Below are 21,052 nucleotides of genomic sequence, written 5' to 3'. Positions count from 1 at the left end.
CCTGGCCCTGGGGACTTGTATACCTGGCCCTGGGGACTTGTATACCTTAATGTATTTCAAGACATCCAACACTTTTCCCCCATTACGTTGACCTTCCTGAGGGTATTCATGTACCTTTCCCTAACCTCAACATCCCTCATGTCTCTTTCTTTGGTGAATACTGATGTCAAGCACTCATTAAGGATCTCATCCATTTCTTCTGGCTCCATACATAACCTCCCTCCTTTATCCTTAAGTGGGCCTACTCATTTAGCATAAAATGCTTTGGGATTCTCCTTAACCCCACTGGCCAAGGACATTTCATAGATCCTTTTAGCTCTACAAACGCACCATTTCAGTTCCTTCCTACTTTCTGAATATTCTTCAAGGACTTCATCTGTTTTTTTTTGTTGCCACAATCTTGGTATGTGTCCTTTTTTTGGACTAAGACGATAATTTCTCCTGTCATCCAAGTTTCCTGAATCCTGCCCTTCATTTTCACAGGAACATGCCTGTCCTGCAGTTTAATCAACTGCTCTTTAAAAGATCCCAACATGTCAGATGTAGATTTACCCTCGAACAGCTGCTCCTAATCCACCTTCTCCATTTCTTGCATAATTAGGTTATATTTGGCCTTGCCCCATTTTCACACCTTCATCCAAGGTCCACTGTTGTTTGTTTCTACAAGTATATGTAATATGTTTTATAGGGCAGCTTTTATGTTCTTCGTGTTAGAGGTGAATAGACTGCCAAGTTTATGAGCAACCTTGTGAGCTACAAAACATGGGTGGCATGGTGGCTTAATAGTTAACACCGCTGTGTTACAGCGCCACGGACCCAGGTTTGATCCTAGCTGACTGTCTGCATGGAGTTTGCACATTCTCCCCATGTCTGCGTGGGTTTCTTCCAGGTGCTCCAGATTCCCCCCTCAGTCCAAAGCTGTGGAGGTGCCAGTGTTGGACTGGAGTGGACAACGTCAAAGGTCCCACAACACCAGGTTTTTGTCCAACAGGTTTCTTTGAAATCACAGCTTTCAAAGTGCCACCCCTTCGTCAGATGAAGTGAAGAGAATATCCAGGTACAGAATTGATAATCAGAGAGATCAAAAGATCACACAGATGGCATGAGTGGAGTGCCGACAGGCAGAATAATAGATCTCTGCAGGTAATCAAGTGTGTCGACGGTGTGAGTAAAGTCAACAATTGAATAACAAGTGAAGGGATGACCTATAGTCCGATTAATTGATGCAGAGAGATAATTACAAAAAATTAAAAATAAGTTGGTGCAGAGGGTTTAACCAAAGTAACAAGAAATACAAAATTGTGCAAACTAATTAAGGTAGAAAGACCGTAACAAGTTATCAAGGTGATGGTGTCAAGACAGGTCAGTAAGGAAGATTTTACAGAACAGTATGGTGAGGTCACGTAGTATGATGTGAACCCAAGATCACAGGTTGAGGCTGTATTCACTGGTATGGAACTAGGCTATCCGTTTCTGCTCAGCGATTCTGTGTTGTGTGTTTGGAAGGCCGCCTTGGAGGACGCTTACCCGTGTATTTCTCACATAGGAGACTTCTGCCTTCCGAAGATACACAAAGCCAACGTACCTGAACGTCCCATCGTATCAGGCAACAGGACCCTGTGTGAGAACATCTCTGGCTGTGTCAAGGGGATCTTGAAACCCATTACACAAGGAAACACCAGCTTCTATCGCAACACTACAGACTTGTTACAGAAACTCAGCACCCATGGACCAGTTGAACCAGGGACATTCCTCGTCACAATGGACCTTTCGGCACTTTACACCAGCATTGCTGCACCAGCCTCAGTACTCAACATGAACAACTGCCAATTTGCAGACACCATCCTATAAACTCATCTGTTTCATCCTCGACCACAACATCTTCACCTTTGACAACCAGCTGTTCATCGAGACACACGGAACAGCCGCGGGGACCAAATTTGCACTCCAATGCACTGACATTTTCATGCACAAGTTCAAGCAAGGCAACTTTGCTGCGCGGGACCTCTAACCATTGCTATACCCTAGGTACATTGACATTTTCTTCCTTTGGACTCAGTTAGGAATTAATGAAATGACTACGCAATAATATTATCAAGTTTTATCCCACAATCAGACTTACCACGGACTACTCTTCAGAATCAGTCTCATTTTTGGGCACATGCATGTCCATCAAGGATGGACGCCTTAGTACCTCATTCTACCCCAAGCCCACAGGTAACCTCATGATGTTGCACCTCTCTAGCTTCCACCCTAAACATGTTAAAGAAGCCATCCCTTATGGACAAACTCTGTGTGTACATAGGATCTGCTCAGACAAGGAGGAACGTGACGGACACCTAAAGATGTTGAAAGACACCCTCACAAAAATGGGATACAGTGTTCAACCAAGCAGTTGCCAGTTCTGTCGTGCCGCAACAACCTCCTTAGAAGACAGACACAGGATACGACTGATAGAGTACCTTTCGATGTCCAGTACTTCCCCGAACACAGAAACTATGCGATGTTCTTTGCAGCCTTCAACAGGTCGTTGATGATGATGAACATCTTGCCAATATCATCCCTATGCCTCCACTTCTTGCCTTCAAACAACCGCCAAAGGCCATTGTTCGCAGCTAATTACCCAACCTTCAGGGCAACATCAACCACAATACCACACAATACTGCTACGGCAACCTCTGCAAGACATTCTAGATCATCAACATGGATGCTACCATCACGTGGGAACAGTACTCACCATGTACACGGTAGATACTCATGTGGTTCAGCCAATGTTGTCTATCTCATATGCTGCAGGCAAGGATGGATGAATGGACACTGCGCAACAATCGCCAGACAGAATGTTTTCTCCCAGTTGACGCATTCAGCCTCCAATCTTTTGGTAAGCATCCTCCAACGCGGCCTTCGAGATACATAACAATGCAGAATCATCGAGCAGAAACTGATAGCCAAGTTCTGTACCCATGAAGACAGCCTCAGCTGTGATCTTGGGTTCACATCGCGTTACATGTGACCCCACCTTGTTGTTCTGTAAAATCTTCCTGACAGCCCTGTCTTGACACCATCACCTTGATAACTTGTTGCGATCTCTCTACCTTAATTAGTTTGTACAGTTTTGGATTACTTGTTACTTTGGTTAGACCCTCGGCATGCATCTCTTATACCTAGCATGTTATTCAGTGTACAGCTGGAGGAACACAGCAGGCCAGGCAGCATTAGAGGAGCAGGAAAGCTGCCTGGCCTGCTGTGTCCTTCCAGCTCTACACTGTTATCTCAGACTCCAGCATTGGCAGTTCTTACTATCTCTGTTATTACAGTCATTTGATTTGCGTCCAGCAACACCTTATTTTTAATTTTTTTTTATAGTTATCTCTCTGCGTCAATTAATCAGATTATAGGTCATCCCTTCACTTGTTATTCAGCTGTTGACACTTGTCTCTCACTGTCGAACACTCTTGATCACCTGCAGTGATCTATTATTTGGTCTGTTGACACTCCACTCACACACCATTCGATGCCTCTGATTATCAGTTCTGTGCCTGGTTGCTCTCTTCACATCACCTGACGAAGGGACAGTGCTATAAAAGCTTGTGATTTCAAATAAACCTATTGGACTATAACCAGGTGTCATGTGACTTCTGACCTAGTCCAAAAATGTGCGGTCTAGGTGGATTAGCCATGGGATGTACAGGATTACAAGGATAGGGTGGGGCCTAGGTCTGTGGGCTCAATGGGCTGAATGGCCTGCTTCCATGCTTTAGAGATTCTATGGTTGTATACCAGGCATCTAATTTTCGCACAAAACAAGACAAATCCCATGAGACCAATTACTGACCCATTAATCTGGATGGGTGCAGCACCAACAACGCTCTAGAACATAGAACATAGAACAGTACAGCACTGTACAGGCCCTTCTGGCCAAGATGTTGTGCCGAACTTTTACCCTAAACCTAAGGTCTTTCTAACCTCCACTGCTACCTTATACTATCATCCATGTGCCTATCTAATAGGTTAAATGCCCCTAGGGGCTTAAATGCCCCTAATGAGGCCGACTCCACTACCCTCTCTGACAATGCATTCCACGGCCCTACCACTCTGAGTAAAGAACCTACCTCTGACGTCTCCCCGATATCTACCTCCTTTCACTTTAAAACTATGTCCCCTCGTAAAAGCTACCTCCACCCTAGGGAAAAGTCTCTGGCTGACTACTCATCTATACCTCTGATCATTTTGTACACCTCTATCAAGTCACCTCTCATCCTTCCTCGTTCTAAAGAGAAAAGCCCTAGCTCTCTCAACCTTTCCTCGTAAGACCTTCCCTCCATTCCAGGCAACATCCTGGTAAATCTCCTCTGCACCTTTTCTAACGCTTCCACATCTTTCCTGTAATGAGGTGACCAGAACCTGACACAATACTCCAGATGTGGCCGAACCAGGCTTTTGTATTGCTGCAGCATAACTTCACGGCTCTTGAACTCAATCCCTCTATTACTGAAAGCTAACACATCATACGCCTTCTTAACAACTCTATCCACCTGGGTGGCAGCTCTCCGGGAACTGTGAACATGAACCCCAAGATCCCTCTGCTCCTCCACACTGCTAAAAATCTTTCCGTTAACCTTGTATTCTGCTTTCAAGTTTGTCCTTCCAAAATGAATCACCTCACGTTTTTCAGGGTTAAACTCCATCTGCCACTTCTCAGCCCAGCTCTGCATTCTATCAATGTCCCTTTGTAACCTAAAACAGCCCTCTGCACTGTCCGCAACGTGGACACCGTCCCATTCACATCGATTGACACACCACTGGCAAAAGAAACACAGCAACACTACTAAAAGAATGAGACCTGAGTGACACCATCTCCAGAGACAACAAGCTGAAACTACTGGACCTATGCCTCATGACCCACTTTACTTTTAATGGCCAAATCTGTGAACAGTTCAATGAGACACCCATGGGATCACCTGTTTCCGGAATAATAGCAGAAGCGGTGATGCAGAGTCTCGAAAACATGGCCCTTCTGCAGATCTAGCCTAAACTATGGATCTGATCCGTGGACGACACTTTTGTCGTCATCAAACAGACCAAACTAGAGGAGACACACCAACTAATAAATAACACTGTCACCGGCATCAAATTCACCAAGGAAGAAGAAAAGAACGAACAGCTTTGTTCCTGGACATCATGGTAGAATGCAGGGCTAATTGGGAATTTCTAACAAAGGTACACAGAAAAGCCACACGCACGGATGTGTCCTGAATTTCAACAGTAACCACCCCAACACCCACAAACGAAGTTGCGTGAAAACACTATTTAAAAAAGCGACAACGCACTGTAGCAACCTGGAACTACGCCAAAAAGAAGAGTAGCCCCACAAAGTATTCAAGGACAACGGATACCTGAACAATTGGATCCGACGATGCTTATCGCATGAACAGCAACAGGAAGATACTGCATGACCTAACACACTCATGACACTACTGTATATCCAAACTGACCACAAGACTCCTATGACCGTTGGGCGTCAGAGTGGCACACAAACCTACGTCAGCCCTGTGCCAACTGCTAACTCGAACCAAAGACCCCTTTTCCACTATGGACAGAACCAACGTAATATACAAAATTCCATGCAGGGTCTGCGACAAACATTACATTGGACAGACAGGAAGAAAATTGGCTGCAAGAGTACGTGAATACCAACTAGCAACAAAAAGACATGACTAATACCCACTCATCTCCATCCACATGGATAAGGGGAACCACCAGTTTGATTGGGACAACACCAGGATCCTAGGACAGGCCAAACAGAGACAGGCACGGGAATTCCTAGAGGCCTGGTTCTCCACTAAGAAGGCCATCAACAAACACATAGAACTGGACCCTACATATACACCACTGTGAAGGAAAACCGGAAATGAGGTAATCAAATCCAATGTACCCCAGAGTTTAAATACCAAGCAGGAAAATACAACAGCACTTCATCAGAGGCTGCACTGATGATGTTACCCAGCAGGGTAATGAAACGTCTGCGAACTAACGAACCAGCTCGGTGAACAAACCGACCACAGAATTACTTCTGGTTTTGATCTTTACTGTTTTCTCCTGATGTTTCTGGAAGAACAAAGTTTCCTTCAGAGACATTCTTAAGTATATAGGGTTGAGATCATGCTTTAGTCTCTACTCGTCTCCATGTAGGTATGCGGTTCATTTTGGCACGGGCATTGTGGGATTGGAATACACAGGATATGATTTTAGAGGTGTCAATATGAGATGCCATATGCTGCAGTGATTCAACAACCTTTGTAATATATTTAAGGATCTTGTCCAGGATGCAGAAGGCTGGAGTTTGGGTGGCACAACAGATGCCATCAACATAAATGAATTTGCGAAACATAATTATTGCCAAGTCAGTTGTATATATGTTGAACAGTATTGATGCTAGCACAGAGTCCTGTAGTTTGTCTGTTTACCAAGTTTCTCCATGTACTTCTTCCTTTACTGATGTGGACTCTCAATTGTCTCGCGAAGGATAGTTCTACATCTGTCCTGACAGTCTCTTTATTTAAATCAAGAAATACTTGCATTGGAGACCTCAGACAAAGACAACTGTTTTGATTTTTGGGATAAAGGCATTGCCCTCTGAAGAAAGATTTAGTAGGTTCAAACTATACTCGAGTTTAGAAGAATGAGGAATGATATTAAAACATAAAACTCTGAGGAGACTTGACAGGATAGATTTGAAGGGGGTTATTACCCCTCATGGTGCAATTTAGAAATAAGTCCCACTCAACACTGAGAATAGGAGAAATTTCTTCTGTGAGGATTGTTAATCCTTGAATTTTTTCTATGTCAGAACAGTGGCCATTGAATATTTAGGACAGAATTTGACAGCTTCTTTTGTTATCCACGAGGGAGTGGAACGTTAATTGGGTAAGGATGTGCAGGCAAGAAGGTGGAGTTCAGGTTGCATTCAGATTAGTCATAAAATTATTAAATGAATGGCCAGGATTGAGAGCCAAATGGCCAACTTTTGCATTTTCTCCATGAATCACTGAATTATTACTGTGCAGAAGGAGGCCATTTGGCCCATGACATCTGCACTGGTTCTATTACCTCGCGCCAATCTCCTGCCTTTTCCCAATACCCCTGCACCTTAAGTTTGTATGAAAGCATTTGCAGGGTGTTTAGAGTGGGGCTAGCTGAATAATTACTACAGAGGACTGGCACAGACACAAGGAACTAAATGCCATCTGCTATTTTAAATTCATTCTATGATTCTGTGATTTAGTTGATGAAATTTATATTTAAATTTTGTCCTAAACCTTGTCTCACTTTTGTTTTGAACAGCTGCTACTTGTGAATCCTTAACTTAACTTCTGAACTCTGTCCAGTTTCTCTTGTGACTGTTATTTGGGAGAGTATTTCCGGAGATATGTTCACAGTACCTAATAATGAGAATGTCTGAACATCTGAAATTGACATACAAGTCCAGTCCCTTTTTAAGTTGAGAGTTCAAGTCATAGTAATTCTGATATCAGAGATTTCTTGTTAACTAAATCATCTTTAAATCTTTCCCTGGAAACTTACTTTTTGGACATCAGTATAATCTATAATTTTGTCTTTTTAAAAAAATGAACCAGATGGGATTTTCCAGACAATCAATAATGGTTTAATTTGTCATTAGACTCTAAATTCCAGATTTTTATTGCATTCAAAAGACACCATTTGCCACGGTAGGATTTGAACCCAGATCCCAGAGGGTTATCTAGTCTCCAGATTAATAGTCTAGCAATAAGACCAGTAGACCATCACCATCTCACGAGCTAAAGTTTGATTTGAACTCCATGTTTATAAATACATTGAATTTTGAAGAAATTATGTTTATCAAATGTTTCTTATCCTGCTTCAATTTCTACCTCGCAAAGTTGAATTTATTTCAAATATGTTACTTCAATAATTTAGATTGCTGCAGTAGATTAAAATTGTTCAGGAAGTACATTTGTATTTCAAGGATGGAGAATTTAGCAATGTTATATGCAGGAGGGTTTGAAAGCTCAACAATTATGAAACGTATAGTAAAAATTTGTTTCTGCTCCAGGGTTCTGATGACTGTCTGGTGAAAATTTGGGCCACACACACTGGGCGATTACTCTCCACCCTACGTGGTCACTCCACTGAGATTTCTGATATGGCTGTAAATTATGAGAACACTATGCTAGCAGCTGGCAGCTGTGATAAACTAATTCGAGTTTGGTGCTTGAGAACGTGTGCTCCGGTAGCTGTGTTGCAGGGGCACACGGGATCCATTACTTCTCTACAGGTAAATTTCATATTGTTAAAATTATGCAACTTTAGTTGGTGTAAATGTTCTTGTTTATTTAGGCAGTCCCTAGGTTGCAAATGAGTTATGTTCATTAGTATGTTCCTAAGTTGATTCATATGCAAGTCAGAGCATAATACAGAATGGTATAAAATAGCTATTTGTAAATAAAGGCATATGGTCGCATGTTGAATCTTTATTAATACAGTTCTGCATGGGATCTCATTCAGAACTAAAGGGGTTCATAAGTCAGATGTTTGAAAAATCAGGGATTGCCTGTATGTGTAATCTGTGCTTATTCATGTCCTTACAGGTTTTAACTCTATTAAGCCATTGCACTTTGTTGTTATATTCGAGATTTTTGTTATATTGATAGCAAAATTGTGGAAATGTTGCTTTATTGACCTGAGCTAGTAACTATTGATTTCACCAAATTAGCACAACTATTTTAACCTCTGAAAGAGTTAAGTTCTGCCTTGCAGTGATGCAAAGAGTGCATTATTTGTGTTTAAAACTTTGATATCCTATAAATACCATTCTGATTCTGCTGAATCAATTCAGAAAGCTAATTGACAGTGAAGGAGCTTGAACATTCTGCCTATGTTTTAAATGTAGTCTCTGCATGTGTGTGCACACTTTTTTTAAACTGATCTCTGACCACAGTACAGCTGTTAGCATAATTATTTTTAAGGCCAGATATTATTTGTATTTGGAGATGGTAGGAACTGCAGATGCTGGAGAATCCGAGACAACAAGGTGCAGGGCTGGATGAACACAGCAGGCCAAGCATGATGCTGCTTGGCCTGCTGTGTTCATCCAGCCCTGCACCTTGTTGTCTCTATTATTTGTATTTAATCTGTTTTCCTGTACTTCAATGTTGTTGAATGCAGCTATCTTCAAACAAAATTGGAAATTTAATTGAACTGTTATATTTGAGGCTAGTTAAGAATATTTATATGAATCTCTAGTTCAGTAATAAATAATGGAAGGAAGTTTATTTTTGCCTGACAGATCAATTTCTAATGTAGATTTTTAAAACGTGATTGAAAATTTAATGGTACTGGTATTTTGTCTCTTTCTGCATTTATTTTAGTTTAGTCCGATGGGTAAAGGTTCAGTCCGGTACATGGCTTCCACAGGATCTGATGGGAGTGTTTGCTTTTGGCAGTGGGATCCAAATACCCTGAAGTTCAAGTAAGTTTTCATAAATATTGCTCAGTGATTTAAATACTTGAGTGAAACTATATTGGCAATTGCTTTTTGTGGATCCTTTAACTACAGAAATAAAATTGCAAAGTACTGGTTTTGGAATTGTTCTATTAAGAATGCACAAATAACGTTTGTGAACCAAGTTCTACTGCTTTAACTTCTTTTAAACTTTAATTTTTGCCTATTAGGAAACATGGACTTTCCATTCCTTTTTTAAAACTTAATCTTTTATTCGCCTAACTTGTAAAAATGTTCTGTTATTCAAAATTTATGTCATAAAAAAAGTTGATATTTTCCATTCAGCTTCATAGCTAAGATATAGGATGACATCTGTGAGCTTTGTAGTAGTAGCTTTGCCAAATCTAAAGTTTAAAAAATTAAGTGTGAGCACATACTAAAGTAACTTGTCGTGAATGCATTGGTGCCAATGTGTTGGGCTAGATTTTGCAGTCAGTGTGAAGCATTGGCATTTACAGCCAACCTTGAATAAAGCTTCTAACGAAGGTTTCATGATTTCTGTGGCGTGGTTTTCCATATTTGTGAGGCAGTTAAAATTTAGTGTAATGTCAGTGGTATCTCCAGGCATCAGTAACAATGCTGTCAGCAAGCAAGCAACCAATCCATTGAAGTCTTCTCACAGGCAATACATTGACAATTTAAAAACATTGAATTGCTTCACTTTTATTATGATAGTGAAATGTGATTGGTTGGATTAATATTAGAGCTTAAATATGAATATGTTTAAACAAAGCAAGTAATATTTTGCGATATAGAAAAATTTGACTTGCCATAAATGTAAAGTTAGTTTTTCCGGGTTGCTGAGGGTGTTCAGCAGTAATCATGAATTTTGTACTCTGAAGGACTTTTTATAGTGAGTCTGAGTGTATGAGCGGCAATTCTTTCCAGTTTTGATTTCTAATTAATTGCAGTTTGAAGTGATTTCAACAGTGTGCCCTTTGGAGAATTGTCCCTCTCACAGCAACTTGTGGTTTTCTGCATTATTCTTCATGTTAGCAGGTTCCTAACTCAAATATAAGTTGGAGTAATTGTGAACACTGTAAATACTGTCACTGTTACCTCTCAGAACCACTGAATTGTTACGACACAGAAGGAGGCCATTCAGTTCACAACGTCTGCAAAGGCGTGTTAAATGAGCGTCAATACCTAGTACCACTCTTCTGCGTTTTCCCCATACACATTATCTATTATCCACATAGTAATCCAGTGCTCTCTTGAATGGCTCAATTGAACTTGCCTTACCACATTTCCAGGCGATGCATTCCATATCCTAACTATTCGCTGTGTAAAAAAAGATTTTCCTCATTTCACTTTTGCTTCTTTCGCAGATCACTTTAAATCTATACTCTATTGTCTCTATTTTTACGAGAGCGAACAGTTTCTCCCTATTCACTCTAGCCTGCTCATTAGATCTCTTCTTAGCCGCCTTCTCTCAAAGGAGAACAATTCCAACTTCTTTAATCTCTCCTTATAACTGAAGTTTCTCATCCATACAAACACTCTCGTAAATTGTTTCTGCACTCTCTTCAGTGCATTCATGTCTTTTTCTGTTGGCGCCCACAACTATGCAAAGTACTCTAGGTGACCATCGAATATAATTGATAACAATTGTGGTGCTAAACCTGGATTGTCTCACTGGCCTATCAATCATAAATTGAAAACCGAAGTAGTGGTAGAATTTAGTCAGTGAGCAATTCTGTTCTCTTTAAAGCAATTTCTTATTGTTTTAATGTGTTACCCAATATCACTTTGTGTAAGGAATCAGCCATTGAAGTTTACGGAACGCTCAAGACCATGTTCTCCAATGATTTGCTCCTCGTTCAGTGTTGGTAAGTGACAATGTTTTTTTTTGTAATTAAATTTAAAAAGTACAGAAAACGCTTGCTGAATTTCTTTGGAACTGACTTTGCAGATATTTTCTTGGGATAGAAGTGTAAATTCATTGATACTTTGAGAGCCTGGGCAAGGGAAGAAATTGCTAAAATTCCTTAATCTGATCATTTAAACAATGCTCTACTAGCAAAGTGTGTCTGTGCGTATGCAACTACATATGGAAATATCCTGATGAATTCTTTGAGAGCTTTTATTATTAACATTTACACAAAGGGTACACTGAGTCAGACACTGGAGGGCCCCTGTTGTAAAGATATTTCTCATCATCAAGGGAGTCTAAAGTTATTGTGGGTAGGCAGGAATGTGGAGATAAAGTCACAAATCAGCTATAACCATATTGAATGGCAGATCAAGTGTGAAGGCCAAATAATTACTCCTGATTCTAACTCTTGCTTCTAATGACTGCTTCAGCAAGTGAAAGGAGTGATAAAAGAGCATGAGAATACTGTTTTGTCTCAGTATTTGATACTGTTAAATTTGTTGCTGTGACGTTTACTTTCTTTTTTTAACAAAATAAGTTATGATGGGCCAGCTGGTGCCAGACCCAGCACATTACCTTAAATTCGCTAGAATCGATTTTACTTTGCTTTTCAGCTCCTGGCCTTCTGATGAGCTGCCTCCTCTGAAAGGAAGCTTTTATAAAAGCTTTAATCTGCCTTTGTCACCTGTTCAGGCAGTCAGCTCCCAGCTTCTGGGAGAACTTGGTGCCTCTAATTGAATGCCAAGGTGCCTCTTGGCTAATTAAGCTATTGTAAATGAGAATCATGTAGCTGCAATGTCAGGACCTGAAGTTCATCTGGATGTCAGTTTCCATCTTACGATAAGCATTGCCTTGAAATTGTTGAAATTCCCTTGTATTGGGTGTATAGTTAATTTGTTTTAATTTTAACATGCTCTATAAGTACTAGTTTCTCAGTTTTGTTAGTTATTTTCTATGCCACATAGTCCATTGTTGTTTTAGGACATTTAATTTTGATGCTATAACTCAGTCAGAGATTGTAAGAACTGCCAGTGCTGGAGTCAGAGATAATACAGTGTGGAGCTGGAGGAACACAGCAGGCTAGGCAGAAGAATTTCTGTAGAAGGGTCCTGACCTGAAATGTCAACTGTCCTCCTCCTCTGCTGCTGCCTGGCCTGCTGTGTTCCTTCAGCTCCACACTGTATTATCTAGTTTTGATCCTAAGTTTTTTTTTTGTCGCAGTTTTGAGATCAGAATACTTTTGCATTATTCTAGCTGGAGCAATTATATTTATAAACATGTCTTGCTGTTAATTTAATCATTGTGGTTAATTGTTGTTCCTGAATAAAATTTTGATCTGAAGAATAATGTTTTGTCTTTAAAAGGTGGCATGTTTCTAGCAGCTGGCAGCAGTGATCATATGATCAGAATATATTACATTGGATCTGGAACCCCTGAGAAGATTTCTGAATTAGAATCGCATCTGGTAAAGATGTTATTAAAGTCTTGAAACCAGTTTTATCAGACTTGTATGAAGAGTAGGAGTAGGCTATTTGGCATCTCAAGCCTGTTCAAGCCATTTGATATATTGTGGCTGAACTGATTATGGCCTTAAGTCATTTTGCTACCTATTTCTGATAACCTTTGACTTCTTTTTTAGTCAAGAATCGATCTACCTTGTCTTCCCACTGCTGGCTGGGATCACAAATTTGTGATCCTCAGAGAAAAATAAATTCCTCTCATCTCAGTCTTAAATGCAAATGCCATTGATTTTAAACTATGTTCCCTAACCTAGTCTTTCCCATGACAGGAAACATCGTTTCAGCATCTACTGTCAGTTTCTCAAATTATATTTTAATTAGATCGCCATTTGTTCTAAACTCTAATCAATAAAGGCCCAAACTATCCAACCTCCCTCAGCAACTAAACCCTTCGTCCCAGGATGCAAATTACTTTATTCCTTAAGAAATTCAAAACTGTACAGCTTTTTAGATGTGGCTTCACCATTGCCTTGTGCAACTATGGCAAAACATCATGCTTTTATATTCTGTTCTCCTTGCAATAAACAACAATGTTCTTTTTGCCTTCCTAATCACTTGCCGTACTTGCTTATAAATTATATGATTCATGTACTCGGACTTGCAGATTCCTTCATACCTCATCTGCAAAGATAATGAGGTGTTTATCTTTTCTTCCAAGTGGATAAGTTCACATTCCCCGCATCATACTTCATCTGCTAAGTTTTCGTTCACTTCTTTGACTTACCTGTATCCCTTTATAGACGTCTTCCGCGAGCTCTTATTCTAGTAGTTAACCTATGATGTGGCACCTTACCAAATGCCTTTTCAAAAATGGTAAGTACACATCATGGATTCCCTTTTATCTATGTTTTTTGTTACTTCCTCAGAACTAAATTAGTCAAGCATGATTTCCCTATCATAAAACCATGTTGACTCTGTCTGATTGCATTGCTAATTACTAAGTGCCCCACTGTAATCTCCGCAATAATAGATTTCAGCATTTTTCCTATGACAGATGTTAAGCTAGAACTGCTTTTATTTCTTGGTTTATGTCTCCCTTCTTTCTTGAATAGTGGAGTCACATTCACTTTCCAATCTGACAACATCTTTGCAGAACAGAGAGAATTTTGTAAGATTAAAACCAATGTGTCCGCTATCTAAGTAGCTGCTTCTTTTAACAACTTAGGATGAAGTCCAACAGGACCTGTGGACTTGTCAGCTTTTAATTCTAATATTTTTCTTGGTACCTGTTCCCTGTAATCGTAGTTGAAAGGAGAAGACAAATTGAAAAGTTATTTTTGGTATATTACCTGTATCCTTTACAGTGAAGGCAGATACAAAATATCTGTTTGGTTCATTTGATTTTTTAAAAAACTTTCCATTATTAATTCCCTGGATTGCCCAGCATAGGACCAACAGTCGCTAACTATTTTTATACTTGTATAAAATTGTTTTATTATGTTATTATATCTCTAGCTAGCTTTCTCTCATTCTAATGTCTTTCTGTTTAAAAATAAAATGACTAAAGACTATATTCTTCTAATGTGCCACTAATTTTCATGAAATTTTAAGCTTTATCTTTCAAATTAATTCATCTTTAACTTTTTTAGCGAGTCATGGATGGTGTGACCTTCTCCTGAACCTTTATTCCTCATTGAAATATATCAATGCTAAGCTCTTTAAAATATTGCCTTAAATGTCAGTCACTGCATCTTTATTGAGACTTTTTCATTAACCTAAATTGCCAGATTACATTAGCCAGCTCTTTCGTCCTATGCTCATATTTGCTTCTATTTAACTTTAAAGCACTCATCTTCAGTTCACTGCTGTCTTCCTCAAATGAAATGCAGCATTTAATTATGTTATTACCAATATTACCTAGGGGTGCCCTTACTATGAAGTCATTAGATAATTCTGTCGTGTTGCACAATTGAATCCAGAATAGCCCGCTGTTTGGTTCTAGCATGTGGTGTTCTGAGATACTGTTCCGAATGCATTCTGTGAATTCACGTTCCAGGCTACCTTTGCTAAACTCATTCCGTTTCCAGCGCCTGTCCGTCAACTAGAAATTGCAAGTATCATAGAATGCCCCTCACTTGGCTGGGTGGGTGCAGCTCCTACAACACTCCAGAGAGTTGATACCATCTAGGGTACAGAAGAGACAGTTCACTTGTTTGGCATCCCATCCAGCATTTCGACATTCACTCATATTACCACTGATGTACATTGACGAGATGCCCTGCAGTAATTTGTCAAGGCTCTTTCAACAGCACCCTTCAGTTCTGTGATTTCTACCACCTATAAGGTCAAGGGCAGCATATTCATGGGAACACCACTGCATAAGAGTTTGCCTCATTCTCATGCCATTCTGACTTGGAATTATGTTGCCGTTCATTCATTGCCACTAGGCCAAATTACCAGAACTCCCTTTCCAACAACACCTTGGGTGTCCTACACCAAAAAAACTACTGATGTTCCAGAATGCAGCTTGCCATCAACTACTTGAGTGTAATTAGGGGTAGGCAATAAATGCTGTCATGTCAGCGATGCCCATAACCCCCCACAAAAAATCATATTCATCCAATATATATGTAGATTAAAACCACCATAATTGTCACTGTACCTTTCTCTGTCCAGCCCTGCCTACCATGTAATTGCTGTTCGGGGGGCCACAAGCTAATACTACAAGCTACTTCCGAGCTTCAGTTTTCTTACCTTTACTCAAATAGAACCTATCTTTATCTTTAGGACTAAGGTTATCTCTCACTGTTGCACTAATATCAACCTTCATTGACCAGAGCTGCCTTTGTGTCTTATCCTAGCTTCCTGACTGTTGTGTGACGGCCCCAGGAGACTGGAGCAGTCTATTGACACTATCATGGAACTGCGCATCACTGAACATAAATAACCAAGTGTGGTCAGAGTTAGAATAATCTAGCTAAGAAAAATTGAGAGAGCATATGGAGATCAACACAGGAAGATAATATTTTGTCCAACTATAAGATTAGAACTTAGTGTAGTTATGATTACCATGGATAACAATATTTTGTATGAATATATAATAGTCTTCCTTTTGAAGTCTGAGCATGAAAGACAGTTCTTGATTTTTGCTTTCTCCTCAAGCAGTCGGTCTTGAACCCAAACTCTGTGTTATGGAGCCAGGCCAAGAAAACACTTCCGAAATGTGATGTACCCTTAAATATTCAGGTCCCAGTTTTTGTAATCTTGTAGCCATGTTTCACAGAGATGATCAGATCGTATGTGCTATTTCCATTTGGCCTGTTAGTTTTTCTGTTTTGTTGTGGATGCTAGGTATATTCAGATGCAGAGCCTTTAACTCTATTTTTCTCGTTTTTGCAGTCTCTGGCCTTATCTGCTGATGTACTCCTAAATTTCTATTGTGTCCCTTATTGTCATACTCTGCTCTGATCAGAATTCCCCTTATTGCTACCTTGCTCTTTTGTCTTTTTTTAATTTATAAAATACTCCCACACTTGATCCCTCATCCCCACTATTTCGTTTGCTACCTTCTCTATTGCCCTAGTTTCTAACTCATCAGAACACTGGCGCCAGTGTGGTTCAGGCGAAACCTGTCTGAACAGTATATCTCACACTTTTCAATGTACTGGTGCCAGTGTCCCCAGAATCAAACCCTATTGTTCCCACAGTAATCTTTGATCTAACATGTAAATCTCTAATCTTAATTACTCTCTACCAGTTTGCTTATAGTTTAGGTAGTTATCCAGAGATTATTGCCTTTGATATTTCCACATTTAATTTAGCCTCTAGGTTCTTCTCTGTAAGCAGAAGCTTTTTCTCCAGTCCTAATGTGTCATTTGTACCATTGCTGATGATGGCCACTGCATCCCTTCTGGTGCAAGTCCTGAATCCAGGCAGTGGGTAGGCAGCACAGTCATCTAGATTCCTCCTCTTGGCTATAGAGAACTGTTTGTCCTGATTCTACTGCCCCCTACTACCACTGCGTTCCTATTGACTCCCCCGCTTGAATGGATTGTACCATGGTTAGCTTGTTCATCCACCTTGCAACCCACATTTCGGTTAATGCATGTTGCAAGCATCTCAGAACTGTTTCTAGTAATTTCTAAGGTCGAGGCTTCTTCACTTCTACATTCATTGATCCCTTTACCTCCTGACTTGCAGTCATACCCTCCTATGCCTGACCAGTGACCTATTCTAAGGAGTGTGACTTCTTCCTGGATCAAATTCTCCAGTAACCTCCCCTCCCTAATGTGTCAGTGTCTACAACTTCAGCTCTCTAACTCAGCCAAAGCTACTTAACTTGCAGACATTCATTCTTGACCTGTTTGTCCGGGGTCTCAGGTATTGGAAATAATATTTTTCAATTGCAACACATCACGTGTGTATAAATTAAGTAATTACTTTTAATGTTTAAATTGATACCTCTAATTGGCTTGTAAGTACTAGAATCAACTCAGAAATATTGGATTTCATTTCAAAAAGTACCAAGTGTCCTCAATTTACCATAAAACCTAGGCACAGGAGTAGGCTGTTCAGCCCCTCCAGTCTGCTCTACTATTCAATAGGATCATGGATGATCTGATATTCTTCATGTCCACTTTCCTGCCTTTACCTGTAAACTTAGATTTTTGATCAATAAGAGAATCAATCTATCTCAGCCTTAAATTTACACAAGGAACGTCCGAAAAAGTCACACTTACTAATGTGATCCTGTAGAGAGGTATAATTTTAAACATTCGACATACAGACATTTCCTATAACTGAGAACAACTCCTTTTTATATTGTAAATAAAAACCGAAAGAACTGAGGATGCTGTAGATCAGGAACAAAAACAAAGTTGCTGGAAAAGCTCAGCAGGTCCGAGTTCTGAGGAAGGGTCACCGGACCTGAAATGTTAACTCTTTTTCCTTCTCAGATGCTGCCAGACCTGCTGAGCTTTTCCAGCGACTGTGTTTTTGTTCCTTTTATATTGTCCTGTATGGTGTTCCCATTTGCATACAAATCAACTTGCAAATGGGCACTAGAATGGAACCAGTTTGCAACCTGAGGATTGCTTGTTCACACATTTATCAGCTATGATCATTCTAATGAGTTTCAGATTATTTTCAGATGCAAGTATAAATAATTATTTTATAAAAACTTCACTTTCATTGCTTAAATTAGATTACAGTATATTCATCGTCTCCGTAGATGAGTTATTCTTTGTGATGTTTGAGTTAACATTTAGCGTTTCATCTCAGTATCTGCTGAGCCGAGCAAAACGGTTCCTATAAAAGGGGAGGAAAAGAATTTTGGTATTTAAAATTGAAGATGCAGTTTCACATTTAAAATCTTGTAATAAATCTGGTTTTAATGGAAATCCTGTTACTATGTAGTTTTTCTATTTAAAAATAGTTTGCATTGTTTTACATAAATGTAATATGACTTTTTATTATGTTAAAGCATATGCCAGCTAATAGTGTATTTAGTAAGTAAGGAGTTGTATGCGAAGAGCCTAGTGTTTTGTCCTTTATTCTAGAACAGTGATGAAATAGGCAGAGCATGTCTGTGCTTGGTCTCTTCTTCCATCTCTAATGGTATATACCGCAGCTCAATTCATCCTAAATGTTAGATCTAGCAGATTGATCTGTGTTGGTTTATAAAAGCGATCCCTTGTACGTGGACAGATCATTAACCTTTCCAGAATGGACCAGCACGTGTTGGGAGATCACGTGTCCAAATCCAACAGAATTTTTTTGTTCTTTATTATTATGTGGAATGTCAGTAGCAAGATCAGTATTGATTGCCCATTTCTAAATATCTTTGAATTGAGTGGCTTCCTTGGCCCCTTCAGCTGGCAGTTAAGTGGCTCGAGTCACATGTTGGCGAGAACAAGTAAAGATGGGAAATGCTAGTACTTTGCTGGATGTAAACCAGAGATTTTGTAATTATTTCCTGTGCTATCCAAGGGTTGTCTGCAATGTGGCTGAAACCCATAATGTTCTGGCTTGGGTGTAAATGCTACCTCTGAGCCATTGTTCATTCAAGTAGTCCGAAATCCTTGAGGTGCAAAGCCAGTCAACTAATGACTGATTGATTGGAAAACAGGTGAACAGATTTTTGCCAGATATTAAACATTTAAAAAGTTTTGCTGTTTTAATCTTGCATTTTTTAATCATTATTGACTATTGTTTTTGAGTGGCACAGTGTATGGTGATTATATGAAACAATGAACACTATTTTTAAAATAATCTTACCAATTAATTTGCATACTGTATTAGTATTTTCTTGCATTCATATTTAATTTCACTTTTTCAGGACAAAGTAGACAGTATTCAGTTCTCCAACAATGGTGATAGGTAAATATTTTACTTGATTATTATCACATGAATGTCATGAATATGATATTAACATGGTCTGTTTTACCACCTGACTTTGGAAACCCTTCTAAAGGAATACTAATATGTATGTTTACATCTGCTTTATTGGTTTCTCATCGTAAAATTTCCATTATACTAACTGTCTTTGTACTAAACTTGTGTCAAGTTCTAAATATTGACAATTCTGTTAAATACTGGCTGAAATCATTTATAACTTTTTTTAAGACTTGGAGAAAAAGGTAGAAGAAATGTCGTATGTAGGACAAATTAAATTTAACAACTGTTGTAAATTAACTTTGTCCTATTAGTGAATCTGATCAAAATAATTGTCATTCATGAACTTTGTGGTCAAGTTCTGCTGCAGTTTCAAAGCATGCTCCATAGCTGCCACCTCTCTGTGAATGCCCATACTGCTTCTTTCTTTTTGAGAGAAGAGCACAAGCGAAACTATATTTCTCTTCCGTTAGTTAAAATTTAAGATCTGTTAACTATCTTCAAAACGTCTCTATCTTGATTTCTGCTGTTTATTAGTCAAACAGCATGTATTTTTCATGTGTGCTAGTTTGTTGTTTAATCTCAAAAGAGCAGTGGTTAAACTTGAAATAAGATTGCCATGTGATTTAAAAATAATTAATTTAGAAATGTTTCAATTAGAATAGAGATATAAAGTTATGCATTTCAGCCATTATTTTCAAAGTTGTACTTTACTGGGGTCCTTGGAACTTAGCAATCAATAAACTTGATTTAAATAAGTTGATTGAGAAATTATCACATATAATAGTGAATGAGTTTTATTAAAAAGTATTATTAGGAACTGGTTGCTTTAATTTAAAGTGGCTATTTGCTCCGTTAAGCCAGTCACCTCAATTTTCAAATGGTGCAGTGAAGTCATTCATTGACTTGTTCAGTACGTAGTTCTCCAGGAACAAAATATATTCATTGCTGAGATTCCTTTAAATTTTACGTTTTTTTTGTACATGTAGTTTAACTGTGCTTTGAAATAAACTAGTTGCCAAGGTTTTCATTCACTAAATTTTGTAAGATTCTTTTCAACAAGTGCTATTTTAAAACTTAAAATCTTATTTATTCAAAGGGTTCATCCTGTATATGTTGATATTAGTGTTCTTTTTGTATGAAACAGATTGGTCAGTGGTAGCAGAGATGGAACAGCACGGATCTGGCAATATCAGTATCAAGAGTGGAAAAGTATCTTGTTAGACATGGGTGCTCAATTGCCAGGGTAAGTTGCCACATGCTAAGTTATTTACAAGTGATTTTAAAGTACATAACCGAGATGACCAGAAGTTTAGATTTGTATGTTGTGTAGAATATAACTGTACAGTGATTTGTAGCTCAGTTTTGAAGAAAGGGGCTTAATAAAACTTCAAGGAGATTTAAAAATGATTATGAATAATAGAAGGAAAACTGTAGGGAAAAAAAAAGGTTATCTTTTAGATCTGTAATAATCTAAAACTTGAACAAACCCTTCAAAAGCTGGTGTCATTTGCTGGTAGTAACAAATTTGAATGGATTCTTGATGTCTAGAAATATCGATGCTGTGACATGTAGTTTGTTACTTATATTGTACAGTGTGATGATACTGTGGCTTTAAAGAGATGTATTTTATCCTTTTTTTAAACAAAGGAAGGTTGAGACAGATATGTGTAGAGCTGTCTGCTCAAAGCCAATAACTTAAACTTCCTGTGAGGTCTTGGGTTTTATTTAAAGTTAGAACAGCCTGAATGGGTGGGGTCAAGCTCCCACAGAACAGGGTTT

General features: G+C 39.0%; 1 protein-coding gene across 5 annotated transcripts in view; it reads left to right on the top strand.

Annotated features, from left to right (window-relative positions):
- Positions 1–21,052, top strand: part of LOC109910422 (bromodomain and WD repeat-containing protein 1-like) — a 179,286-nt gene that overhangs the window by 25,652 nt on the left and 132,582 nt on the right. For all 5 annotated transcript variants that reach the window (XM_048602760.1, XM_048602761.1, XM_048602759.1 and 2 more), the window contains exons 8-13: positions 8,096–8,317; positions 9,411–9,511; positions 11,303–11,373; positions 12,782–12,882; positions 19,215–19,255; positions 20,418–20,516. In XM_048602760.1, coding sequence (XP_048458717.1) covers positions 8,096–8,317; positions 9,411–9,511; positions 11,303–11,373; positions 12,782–12,882; positions 19,215–19,255; positions 20,418–20,516 — 635 coding nt within the window. The remainder of the gene's footprint in view (positions 1–8,095; positions 8,318–9,410; positions 9,512–11,302; positions 11,374–12,781; positions 12,883–19,214; positions 19,256–20,417; positions 20,517–21,052) is intronic.

Source organism: Rhincodon typus, chromosome 11, assembly GCF_021869965.1.
Source record: "Rhincodon typus isolate 14 chromosome 11, sRhiTyp1.1, whole genome shotgun sequence".
Taxonomy (NCBI): Eukaryota; Metazoa; Chordata; class Chondrichthyes; order Orectolobiformes; family Rhincodontidae; genus Rhincodon; species Rhincodon typus.
Note: the sequence above shows the minus strand (reverse complement) of the source record. Positions and strands in the feature narration are given on the sequence as shown.